At 39.7% G+C, this 13385-nt stretch overlaps 1 protein-coding gene across 4 annotated transcripts in view; it reads left to right on the top strand.

Moving 5' to 3' along the window:
* Positions 1–13385, top strand: part of ABCC8 (ATP binding cassette subfamily C member 8) — a 59419-nt gene that overhangs the window by 17540 nt on the left and 28494 nt on the right. For 3 of the 4 annotated variants that reach the window (XR_014946455.1, XM_085548519.1, XM_015864123.2), the window contains exons 9-16: positions 1637–1771; positions 3234–3396; positions 4136–4176; positions 4517–4662; positions 8565–8667; positions 8886–8996; positions 10703–10778; positions 10876–10981. Coding sequence is in view for 3 of the 4 variants with exons in the window: in XM_085548519.1 (XP_085404645.1) it covers positions 1637–1771; positions 3234–3396; positions 4136–4176; positions 4517–4662; positions 8565–8667; positions 8886–8996; positions 10703–10778; positions 10876–10981 (881 nt within the window). In the remaining variant the exon portion in view is untranslated. Of the gene's footprint in view, positions 1–1636; positions 1772–3233; positions 3397–4135; positions 4177–4516; positions 4663–8564; positions 8668–8885; positions 9008–10702; positions 10779–10875; positions 10982–13385 lie in introns of those variants that run through there. The other variant, XM_085548520.1, reaches the window with a different exon arrangement.

Genomic DNA, 13385 nt, shown 5'->3' with positions numbered 1-13385 from the left:
TTATAATGTGCAGTAGCTTAGATTATTCCTACTCTGTTGTTTATTATGTCAAGAGAGTTAACTGGAATATATTGCAATCATTTACCTTCTGAATCCCAGCAGAAGAGGCAAGAACAAGAAGCAGCAATTGAAAAGAGGCCTGACGATGCTTATTACTTCAAAGTAACCCTCACTATTTGACTCAGATTTGACTCAAACCCTGGGAGCAAAAGGAGCCCCCCGTAAAGGCTTTTTCCCTTTCCATTTTGCAAACAGTTTTGTTTGATTCTGCTGGGATTATTTTAAAAAATCCTGTGCTCTCTGGCAGAGACAGCTTATAGTACTAATGAAATGGTAGCTTATCTCGTTTAAAAACTGGCCACAAAGCAATGTCTGCTTGAAACTTCTTGCTATCTTCAGTAATTCTGTCACTGGACCACAGATGTCTTTGGTTTTTAAAAGTAATCAGAGGTATCAGCGAGTTTCTAGTTCATGGTGTATGTATTACTTGCTCACTTGTCACATGAAGATTTTTAAATTATCATTTAACTGTCATTACTCTTACTAGATCTGTACAACATACATAATAGAACCTTATTCCTGTGATGTAGCATATTTGCTGTGACTCATTTTAAGATTTGCATTTAGTTCATCTGCAGATAGGCATCCAAATATTGCGAAGAACTTATTTTTTCTCTGTGCACCTTGAATTCATACAAGTGTTGATACGGAAGTGGGTGATGTATGTACAGTGTTTCTTCATGGAAGCACCCATTTGATATGCATATATATGGGAAATGATCGGCTTATGACTGCTCAACTCTGGAATGATGGAAATTTGTGTTTCCATGTGGGTTATATGAGTGTGCAAATACAGTAGGAGTCATAGATAATGCTTTATGGAAATTTCCAAATTATTATTTTTAATTAAAGATAATGATGTATTCAATTAGATTTCTATTACTGTGTCTTGTGATCTGACTAATATTAGCTATTAGCATAGTTTATATAATAGAGCGTCAATGCTTTAGATCATTCAGGAGTCAGACATTACAATAGTGGTAATTAACGTGAGCAGCTTGTTCATCTCTTTCCAGAGAACAAGACTCCAGCTTGCTCTCTAAATCCTTATTTAGCCAAGGACAACTTTTTTTTTCCTTAACCTTTTTTTCAACATTCATTGCCTGTCCTGTACTATGCATCCTTCAAACAACTCATGTGAAGTTTGATTATTTGAACTGGGGGTTCTGACTAAATATGACTATGACGTTATTTTTTGGGGTACTCCTTAGCAATAATGTCATGAACATTGAAGGCAGTTAACATTTAATATAGATCAGTTGCATTTTAATGGTATTGCATTTTAGTTTCTGTGGTAAGCAAAGAATTATTCCTTCTTTGTAGAATTCTCATCTGTTGTGGATTAGTGGGTTCCAGTCATATTGGAAGAGGTAGATTCTTCCCTGGGTGTAAAAAGGCTTAAATGTCTAAGAAGGATGCTGTGTCATCTGGTCAATTGCCAGTATTTAGTAGTAAATGGGAAGGGAATAGCTTGATGTATTACTTAAAAGCATTTAAAAATAACTTTGATTTTTGTGGAGCATACCCCAGATGAAGTCAACCCAAGTCTTTCACTCACTTTCTTTTCTCCCAATAGATAATTGTAGGAGTTCTTCTCCTCTACTACCTTCTAGGAATCAGTGCCTTAATTGGAGCAGCAGTAATCATAGTACTTGCACCTGTTCAGTACTTTGTAGCAACAAAACTCTCGCAGGCTCAGCGAAGCACGTTGGTAAGTGTCTTCACACTTGCATATGTTACTGATATCACCTCTGGTCTTTATGTGTTGGCCTGTGTTTAGACCTACAAAGCTGATGGTGTGAAATTAACCAAAAACTGATTCTCAAACAGCATGCAATGTTCAAGAAAATGAAATGCAAGAATGTGAGAAAATGACAAGCAGTAAAGATGCAATTTGTCTTGAGGTTTGTATTTTTTCAGCCAGTACGTCTTTCCTTAACAGGAAAAAAAATAAGATCTTTCTGTCTTGTAAATATGAGTGATCGGTGACCATTGACTGAAATGACCCTCTGCAGTCAGATGATGCCCTAATAAATGAGTCCTGCAGGACAATCTGTCTAAGGAATTAGGAAAGCTGTATGCAGCCTCAGGCCCTAGTTACATTGTGGTTGTGGAAATCTATGGATGTAACTTATTTAACTAACGGTCCTATCTGCCACAGCACGTTCCTTATCTGGGGAGCTTTGAGATTTTAGTCATGAGTTGTCTTGGTTCCTCACTTGCCTGAATTGCTTGTATCACTGCTAAGGAAGTTGCCTTTTCCACCTGTTAATATATTCCCCATGTTTGACAACTGTTGCGATGCTGAGACAGCCTTATGAACCTGTAATGAAGCTGGACAGCAGGATGTGGTTGTTGAAATCTCTTCTGAAACGAATCATGTGTAATGAGAAGCTTATGCACCTTCCTGTGAGGAAAGTAATGCCTTTGCATCACCAATATACACCTTTCTAGTAGTGTAGACAGCATTCATCCCTGTATCATCCAGGCAGAGTCCATATCACCTAGAAGTTCCAGCAGATGGGAGAAGAGTATGTTGTGATTGGATTGTCTGTACTGTTCAGTGAAGTGCAGCAAGAAGATTATTGAGACTGCCAGAAAACTGGAAGCAGAGTAATTACAGTGCACTGTAGTGTCAAAGCCAAGTGGCCTTGCTCAGAGTCAGGGCTCCCTACAGAATCACAGCTTCTTGCTAATGCAGCTTGGCTGCTTTGAAGCCTGGCACCATTGTTTCCTCTTCACATTGGTTTGGCAGAGCAGCGTGCCCAGTTTTAGCTTGTCTGCTTGTTCTGATCTCCTCTGTACATGCTCAGTGTCTACTGAAAATCTAGCCAATGTACTTGGCAGATGAAGTCATGAGAGGGTGCCTTGCAAGTGATCAGAAAGCTTTCAGAAGAGAGAAATTTTCAGAACAAGGTATGTGAACTAGCAGTACAAGCCAATTGGCTTTTCATTCAAGGTCTCGCCTTTGCAAGGTGAGCTTCACTGTAGGAATCTCACCTTTGCAAAGAACAACAGAACATCCAAATAAATAGCGTATCTGTAGAAATAGCAAATAGAAGGGAATGCTTGACTGACTGCAAGAGGCTGTATACAATTTTTGTGGTCCTTATGTTTAAGGGCCAGGTGCTTTAATTTAACTCTTGAAGTAAATGTGTATGCCCATGTTGCAGGAGTACTCCAATGAGAGACTGAAGAAGACAAATGAGATGCTTCGAGGCATTAAGCTCCTTAAACTCTATGCTTGGGAACACATATTTCACAGCAGTGTGGAGGAAACCAGACAAAAAGAAATGACTAGCCTCAAGTCTTTTGCCCTTTATACGTCCATATCTAGTAAGTTTTTTTCATTCTTAATCCACTGTTCAGCTAAAGGACTGTTGCATTATTAGCTGTTAATGAGTTTACCGTTTCTCTGCTGAGATTGTTTAGTTTGCTTTAGGCTCTGATCCCATACTCCTCACTTTCTATTTAGTCAGATAATCCATTTCTTTAAGTAAAATTTTGCTTGTACAGGAAATAAGCCTAAAAGAGAAAGTCAAATCAAAGCTTCATAGCATTTGCTTTTCTGAAGTAAAGCTTTTAAGGGAGAAGCATTTCACAGGCTAGCTCAAGCCAGTCATATTCTTTCCTATAATATAGCATTCAGGTAGATGGCTTTGTTGATGTTTATCTTTTTTATTTTTTTTTCCTCCTGCACAATCCAGTGTATCATGTGATAGAAAATGCCTTTACATTGAAGCTCTAACAGGCAGTCAAGTCATACTGAAGAACACTATTCGTATAATCTGTGAGATATTAGTGAATTGGAAACTTCAGCAGGAAGTATTCAAAGGCTACAAGCTACCTGTACTAATTCCTTCTAGACTAATAAAGGAGAAACAATTACTTGGGAAAATAACTTCCAGTCTAGGTAGTATCTGAAGGTACTTAAAATAATTCTGTGTATGGATAATTGTGTATTTTCCTTATTTCCAACGTGAAAAATATAATTATAAAGCAGCTAGTAATATCTTAACATTTACTATGTCTGAATGGAAATCATCTAAACAGTTCTGCATGTTTTTCTTCACAGTCTTTATGAATGCAGCAATACCAATCGCAGCTGTACTTATAGTAAGTATAGACTTCTCTAAGTAATGTTAATTGCAACCACATTTTTAAGTATCAGTGATGTAGAGATGAGGAAGGAGGAGAAGATGCAATCCTGACATGTATTTGCCTTTCCACCGGGAAAGCATGGAAGGTATTCACTTTACATCTGTATCCAGAGGCAACAAGAAGTATACAGCACTCCTCCCAGCTGTTAAGAGGATATAAATACTGGTATAATGGTATAATGATATAATAGTTCTTAAATAAGAGACAGTAAACAGAATGCTTGTGGAATTTGAAGTCTTTGTGCTTTTTCTTTCTTTATAACTAAATACTGATGATAATGTCTGTATCTTTATAGACATTTGTGGTCCATGCTCATCTGACAAGAAAGGCTGACTTCTCTCCATCTGTGGCATTTGCATCCATCTCCCTGTTTCACATTCTTGTGTCTCCATTGTTCCTGCTCTCCAGTGTGGTTAGATCCACTGTCAAAGCATTAGTAAGGTGAGAACTGTAAAACGAATACCTTTGCTCCTGCTCCTTGGCCTACAGCTCATTTTGCAATTGTAATTTTAGAAATAATGCTGTGATTATTTATCAGCTATCACTTTAAGTTGCTTCCTTACCTTGTGCCTTGCGTAATGCCCTCAGCTGTAGCATGCAGGCCAAGTTCTTCACTGGTACAATTGGCACAAGCAATGTTTTGTGGTCTGCCATTACTTATTTATTGTATAGGATGGGCTGAGCTGTGTTGGTACCACATGTGACATATATGTGGTCACAAGAAAGGAGGTGAAAACTTACTGAGGCTGTGGTTCTGTCAGTCACCCAATTGATTCCTCCTACATGAAGCATGTGGAAGATCATCGCAGGAGAGCGCATGTTTCAGTGTGTGTCACTTGGGCTTTGCTCTCCCACCACCTCTCCATCTTGGTGGCCTATTACTAGAGAGCTGGGCTTAAAACAAGCAAACAAAACCAAACCACAACGCTGTGGACGTAAAAATGGCAATATTAAGCGTGGGAATTAGCAAATGACAGAAAGTCTACTCTAGACTAGATGAATTTGAACCTTGTTATGAACACGTTAGCTTTAGCGTTCAACACCTGAAATAATAACCAGTACTTGAGTCTTTTTCTCAGCAAAACTGGTATTCACTAGGAGTTTTTCTTTGATTATCTTTGTGTTTGAAACAACAACAGAAAACCCAGCTCCTAATACTTATCATATTCAGTGTAACTCTACCCAACTTAAAGACAAGAAAGATACTTCAGGCTTACTTTATTTTAGTGCTTTGTGATCTCAAATACAGCTGTCTAAAGTCTTGCCTGAGGTACTGGATACCAGCCCTAGCTCAGTGTCTTTGTGCCACTAGAAAGACGGAGACTACAGCAGGAAGGTGAGGCTGCCCTCACTGTATAAAAATTCCCTGACTGTGCAAAGTTACAACTGCCTCCACTCCCTTGACAAGTGTGAAATCTGAGCGTCAGTGGCTGGCATGAAATGCTTTGCAGGCACAGTGGTAGCCCCTGGAGCTGTGGCAACTTGTCATGCTAAGAGCACAGCCAACTTATTATCTGGGGACTCATTCTGGTAATAGTCATTTATTTTGATTTGTGGAAGGATTTCTTTTCTTGTCATTGAGTTCTGTGCCTGGTAATGCCACAAATCAGTGCTAAAATGATTAGTGTCAGCAAGTATTTACTGCTAGCCAAGAGTTGTTCATGAGTGATGCTTCAGTTATCTTTTCATTGGCGGGCTGTTGCCCGGCCATTTACAGCGCAGGCAGGAGTCCCCAGTTAAAACTGTGCAACAAAGTAGACCGGAGCCCTGACTTCTGGGCTGCCTTTATTATTAGTGGTTCCCTTAGTGCTACAGAGTGCATTGCTCACTAGCGCTACAGAGGCTGCTCTGGATGTGTCTTCTGCATTCCCCAACAGTCAGTGCAGTTCCTTGGAAGCAAATGCCAGATATTTTCAGCCCGTACAAGCACGTGCTTGATTAAATATCTTAGTAAAACAGATGCTGGAAAGTGGTGTTTGTACTTACTGAGCATAACTAATGTTTACTTGCTCTAACTGTGCCTTGCTGTTGCACCTTGCTGCTAGTAAGTAGCTGATCAATAAGTTCGGATAAGGGTAATTAACTTCATGAAGCTATTACTTAGTTCCCATTAGGCTCAGATATTCTAATTGAGTTTAGCAAGTGTACAAGGCAGCTTGTCCTGCAGTGGCAGAAACTAGCTGAGTGATGCAGAAAATGATCCAGAAGTGGAACAAGCCTGTAAAATGATATTAAGAATATATTACTGGCTTTGCATCTTGGGCACTTCACAGTCCCTGCTTTGTAAATGTTGAGTAGAATCTCTAATGCCCGGTGCTCAAGAATCTCCACAAATGAAGCTGCAAATACGTAACTGATGAAAAGATAGCAGCCTAATTGCAAAACATCATTGTGGATTGTCGTTGACACTCAGAATGACTGTGACTCACTGCAGTGGTAGAAGAGGTGTTCCACATAAGGATACTGCAAAATTCCCAAGTTGGGGGGCCAGGGTGTTTGCTCCTGAGAGAGAGAGAGGATTTAAAGCCTTTAAATTTTAAGCATCCAATTGATTCATTTCTTACATGTGAAGTCTTCAGGGACCAAGGGAAGGGTGTAGAGTTTTCTATCAGAAAAGGTCAAGTAGCAGGAGTGGCATTATGTATCTTACTGAGCTTAATATGAAACTGCTTCTTCAGTCAGCTGTGCAAATAACTCTGCTTTAATCAATATCTCTATCATGGGGCTTAAAAATAAGATTCCTGGTGGAGATATTAGAATCCTGGTGAAATTGCTGTGTCAGTTGGAGCTCTGCAGAGAGCATAATTTCTTTATTTTTATTCTTTAAGAGCGTAGAGACACCCTGAAGCATGAGTTGATGCCTCTAACAAAAGGTTTGCTCACAGCTGTCTGTCACTGTATTTCCTCAATTATTGTCATAGAAGCAGCAATACCAGATTTAAGATAAATATTAGGCAAGTTGCTTGCTGAGAAAAATCTTGGTGTTTAGAATACAGCAAACTTGATATAAAACCAGTGAGCAGAGAATGCCGTCAAAACTATCCAATATCTTAATGGTCTTGTTTGGGTGCATGATGCAAGGATATATCTTCTGTCTTCTCTTACTCACTTCTTTGTCATGGAGAAGATAAGCTGGGCTCTTTTGTATCTGCTCTTTTCAGTTTCAGAGCAATTACTCAAATGTTAATGTATGTCTGTAAAGAATTCATCTGCTGCTGAGTCCATGCAGGTGGTGGCTAGACCATCATTTTGGTTCATTTAAGGACATTTAAAATATTCTGCTTAACATCTGGTTCACTGAATAAAAGAGGCAAGGCCATTCCTAGCCCTGTGTGAACATCTAGAGACAGGCTTCTCACCTCTTCTTTGAGGTAACAGACCTTTACATTTAGAAACTGCAGTAATCCAAGTGAGCAGGTTGATAGGAAACCTACAGAACAACTTCTTCACTGGGCACTTCCCAGCTGGGCACCATCTCTGCTTGGAGGACACGTTGCTGACTGTTCAGAGAGTCTGACTTAGGTGATCTCCTAAAGCCTTTGTCCAATCACTGTTCTGGCACCATCAGAGTATCTTACGAGGCTCTCAGAAGAAAATGAATCTCCTTATGAAGAAAGAATCCCCAGTGGAGGAATGCAAAGAAAATATATGTGTTTGCATGCCAACAGGTTGGCACATCTTGTTGTACTTTAGTACAATTAACCTAAGGCAAAATATTGAGATCAGTTGTTTCAGTTGCCCCCTGTAGATATATTTTAAGAACTTAAAGCCTTTTTGTGCCTTATGATTTTGGATACTGATTGTTAACTTATTTCCAGCCCCTTTACCATTAAGTTCAACCTGTGCAAGTCAAAACATATAATTTCCTTGTTCCATAAGTAGACATAAATTTTACAGTCAGACAAGGAGATCAAAAATGATATTCTGATCTGTTAAATGTCATAATAAGGGCGCTTTCTCTCTTAGCTAATTAAAAAACTGCTTGGAGAAAGTTTCTGCATTACTCTATATCTCGCCTACTGAACACTCTTCTCTGAAATCATACTCCTCCTTCATGTTACCCCATGCTGTGCGGATTTCATGATTCCTAGTGTTTGTTTGGAGGAACTGTTTGTGCAGCACTTCAGTAATACAAATGACAAGTTCTATATCAGCACGTGGCTTCAACAGCAGCTACTGCTAGAAATGGTCTCCATCACAAGTGCCTGGAAAAAATCTTCTGTAACCTCTCTGGTGGCAGTGGAAATTGAAAGGCCTGAGAAACCTCTACAGAAACCACTAGGAAAAGTAGAAACAAAAGTTCTGTTTTCTGGTTCAAGCTGTAATTCTGTTTTTCCTTTCAGTGTGCAGAAACTGAGTGAATTCCTGTCAAGTGATGAGATTGAGGAACATGACAAATGTCCAGAGCTAAGAAGTGCAGATGCTCAGAGCAAATATCAGGCAGTGGTGAGTAATAATGTTTAATTGCAGGTGAAATTACTAGGGTGACTTCTACCCAGAGTAAATTTTTTGCTTTTCTATCTCCTACTGGTTTTTACTGCAGTTATAAAAGCTTGAGAATTCAGCACCCTCTAACAGGTGGCAACGTGCTTGATTTTGCTTAGGATGCTTTGCTGGTACTGCCACCAATTCCTGTTATTTCTGCCTTTCTTTTTTTTTCACAGCCACTCAAGGTGGTTAACCGCAAGAGGCCTGCCAGGGAGGACTGGAACAATTACACCACTCATACAAGCAGACCGATTAACATCACAGAACCGGATGATTTTTGTGTAAAGGTGATATGAAGGTCACTGTAATAACACTGTTATTATAGCACATGAATAGTAGTTTCTGTATTCCAGTAAGAGTTTCAAGTTCAAGATCCAGTCTTTGATCTGAAGCTGTCAGATGCTTGCACTCGTACCACAGATTAATCTCCACCTTTCTTTTTTATACCTTTCTGTTTTAACCACTGCCTACTGACCTTTATGTGTGATTGTGTGTATCCTTCTGAATTTCACTCAGCAACTTTCTGTTTGTGATATTTAACGTCCTCTTTTCATTACAAGACTTTCTCTCTTCTTTGAAGGTAAATTAAAATTGCTCATACCAGTTGGAAGACTGAAGCTCTTGATCAGCTATAGAAGTGACCAGAATTAATAGAAATTCTGATGGTTGTTACAGTGTTGATACTGTTTGTTTAAGAAGTTGGTTATTGCATTTGCATTTCTGTCACAAGAGAATGAGTAATTTTGGTTTAGTGGGACTAAGTATAATAATTGTTCAGCGCTTTGGTTTTCTGGAGGCTGTTGTCTTGACATCCTGCTTTAGTGCAGGAATATTGGGGGTGGGGAGGGAGGGGATAAGTAGATCAGATCAGCCTGGACTGATGAGAAAGGAGTGGGGCAGAGCGGTGAGTTCTGTGAGGAACTATTTTAAGATCTTGTATGGAAGGTGAGGACCATCCATAGTCTTTGGCTCCATCTGCTGTCATCGTTGTCACAGGCTGCACTGGGGTTGCACTGAGGTCAGGGAACTTCTGCAGCAAGTGCTTTCTGCAGCTCATTGCTCAAGAAAGGGCTTTTTTTTTTGAGAGAGAGAACTCTGTGCCTGTTTTTGTTCATCTAGAGGGAGGAGCACTGTGTTTTCTTTTGCCCGTTTTTCAGGTTGTTTCCCAAGATGATGCAGCCATCAAGGCTTTCTCTCCAGTGGAAATAAAATTTGAGGGTAGGGTAGAAGTGCCCCATTTCACACTTTTCTTGGATCAAGAATGTTGTACCTTACATTGCTGGAAGGCTTTGAGAACTTCAGTGCTTCTGAGAAGTGACAGAAGAGAATTCCTTAAAAGTATAGAGCTATAAAATTGTCTCCTCTTTCCTGTTTTTCATGGTGGTATCAAGTGGAAATATCCAGTTAGAATCCTGAATGCATTTGTTTCTTGTTTTTTGTCTGTTTAAATGAAAAGATTGTATCTAACAAAGCGCAGATTATCTGAGAATCGTATTTAAAAAAAAAAAAAAAAAGGAAACAATGTCAGAAATGTAAAGGCAGCAACATCTAATTTCTGAGGACAGTCCTGCAGCCCCTCCGAATTTGGAATGTATAATTGCAGTATTTGCTGCATTGTGTCTAGGCTGACATTCAGTGCTCTGCAGAGAGCAAGCCATGACCCTCTATGAAACTCACACTGGAATCATTTCACTTATTCTTTATGCTTGTCTTACAAATAACAAAACAAACCCTACTCAGAAACTTTGTTTTCCTCTTGGGAATTTTCCATGGTTATCTTACTGTTGTGCTTGCTTGAATTCACAGATTGTAGCACAGGAGAATACAGGCCTGTAGAAAATCAGTCACTTGAAAATCTGACTCCTGTGATGAGAAAAAGCTAACTCTGAACTGGTACTCAGAGTAATGAAACTGAATACAGTGTCTCTGTTGAGAAAAGAAGTCAGTCCTAAAGCTGGTTTTCTCTTTCTTATTTTGTTCTGCCTTGATATAGATCACAAATGGATTCTTCACCTGGACACCTGAAGGTCCTCCAGCATTGTCCAACATTGATATCCGAATCCCTCAAGGTACAAAGTGACATCCAGTTTACAGAGTAAGATGATGTTGTGCAGGCATTTGGAAGATCTGAAGCATTATATGCTGCCCTCCTGCCTTCTCTTGCAGGTCAGCTAACGATGATTGTAGGACAGGTTGGCTGTGGTAAGTCATCTCTCTTGTTGGCCATACTTGGTGAGATGCAGAAGATCTCTGGCACCGTATCCTGGAGCAGGTAGTGCTATTTAATAAACCAAACTTGAGTTGAATAGCGATGCACGAAAGACCAACGTTTGTCTTGGGGGTTTGTTTGTGGAGTCAAGGATTTTGTAGCTGTTCAGTCAAGAGGAAAAGCTTTGCCCTAATGGTGGGTGAGCACTTCAGAAAGAATCCCTAGCTGGGATGAATCATCATAGAATCATCATCAACATAGATTGGTTTGGGTTGGAAGGGACCTTTAAGATGAACTACTTCCAACCTGCTGCTATAGGCAGGGATACCTCCCACTAGATCAGGTTCCTCAAAGCCCCATCAGCCATCCATGAAATAGGTGGGCATTCTGCACTCCAGCAATGTTAGCAACATTACACTTTTTAATTAGAAGCAATCAGCTGAAACATTGTTCTGCTACAGAATGGCATTTGTATCTTAAGGCCTGAGCCTGGGGACTTTGTATAGTGCTGTAGAGAGATAACAGCTCACCAGGAGAGGTCTTTGGCTGTGCTTTTATATGTCTGCTCCATCGTAGCACAGGTTTAGTGCTTGAGAAATTCAGGATGCTTTTATCAGTGACAGTGACCTCAGGATAGTCCCCAGTTGCATCCTGCTTATATGCTGCTTGATTTGACAAGAGGAAGATAGTCATGGCCTTCTTTCCCAACACAGCAGCTGTGCTCCAGCAGCCAGATACAGACTGTCCTAGACTATACTTCTGACTTTTGCCTTGACCATGAAAGGAGGAAACAGTGCTACTACAGTCCAACAGCTGTGCTGCTGGAGCTTGGTCTTTTAACCCTTCTACTAAAATGACAAATTGTGTTATGCATTGTAGCTCCTAAATATATTTTTTGATAATCAATGCCATCTTTGGTTCATAATCTGACCATTGTGTGTGAACATTTTTGGCTTTTTTATATGAGGCTGTTTACCAGATTTCCTAGTGACACAACTACACTTTGCCTTTAGGGTTGCAATTATTTGTAGGTAAACATTGACAAACTGCTGAGAGATCTGCAGTTTATAGCTGACCTGCTGTTATTGGTAGGTAACACTTGATGAGCTGCAGGAGAATGGAAAAAAAACATTTTATTTTCAACTGAATGGGAACGATTCAGTTGGAATTGTGTTGCAGTGCAACCTTAAGTCACTGTGATTGACAGAAAGTTATTGTTACTTAATGGTTTCTGCACTGATTTTTGTGAAACCGTTCTCACAAATTCCTTGAGTGTTTGTAAAGATGTTATTTATATCTGGCCTCTGTGCTTGTGTCAGTCACGCTGCTCAGAACTGCCTATCCCTTGGTAGTACAAGGGAGGAAGATTCCCTGCTTTATAGCTGTGGAAAATGAAATGGATCAAGGGTGACTCTTTTGGCTTGTAAGAGTGTCAAGAACGGGAGCCAAAGTTTCAGAATATCCTTTAATGCAAGTTTTCCCAGAGTATTGCTAGGAACAGCCTTATTGAGTGGAATAATAACATTTCAGCAAGGCTACAGTTTTTTGTGTATGATGTAACATGATTAAGAAGAGTAATTTGAATGTTGGATACTAAGCTAAAGCAGAGGGCATGATGATTCTGACTAGACTGTGTTTTTAAATAGCACTTGTTAAGAAGTACGTACTTCTAAGCAGCATAAAGGTCAGAATGTGTTTTCATACCTTCTACATGTGTCAAAGTATCACAAGGTAAAATTCAGTTGTTATCACATTAGCTTGGCCATCTGTCCAGCAAGCATAAAGGGGCTTGCAGCTGAAACAATCTTAGCACTGTAACTGCTGGCAACACTGGCACAGATTATTTTTTCGTGTCACCTTTCAGAGCTGCAGTCATGTGCAGTGGTAAAATCAGCTTGATGGATGTAGTTGGTATTGGCTGCACACCTGTCTGCTCCCTTAATGTGATAAGAAAACATTATTGCCTGACCAGGTGTGTGCCATATTATCACAGATGCAAGGAGAGTGATCTAATCAAGTAATCACCAGGCTGTGTAGCCTTAGCTGAAGCAACAGTGTGTCACCGAAATCATTAAGATCCTCGTTAAAGTTCTTTCATTGGGATGAAACAAGCACTGAGCTTCAGTCATTCATGTTACAGAACAGACCTACATTATCTCATTCCAAATTTCTGTCCCCTTCATTTCCCCCAAGGTTGTAGCTATGGATGTGAAGGTTATACCCTGCTGACTGTCACTCAGTGCTCAGGAAATCTGGGTTCTATTTCTGGCTGTTCCCTTGGTCTAATGGATAACCTTGTACAAATCAGTTCCGTGCTCTATTGATAGTATATCAGGATTAACAGTATATCAACTTTATTTGCTTCCTATAAAATTGTTTATTTCAAAACCTTCAAGTGTAATAACTTGTTACTGGAATAGGAGTTAGCTAATCAGACGTGAGCATTGGCTCATTTTGTATTTTACTT

The sequence above is a fragment of the Coturnix japonica genome, chromosome 5, assembly GCF_054131305.1.
Source record: "Coturnix japonica strain WE chromosome 5, WE-NBRP24, whole genome shotgun sequence".
In the NCBI taxonomy this organism is placed as follows: domain Eukaryota; kingdom Metazoa; phylum Chordata; class Aves; order Galliformes; family Phasianidae; genus Coturnix; species Coturnix japonica.
Note: the sequence above shows the minus strand (reverse complement) of the source record. Positions and strands in the feature narration are given on the sequence as shown.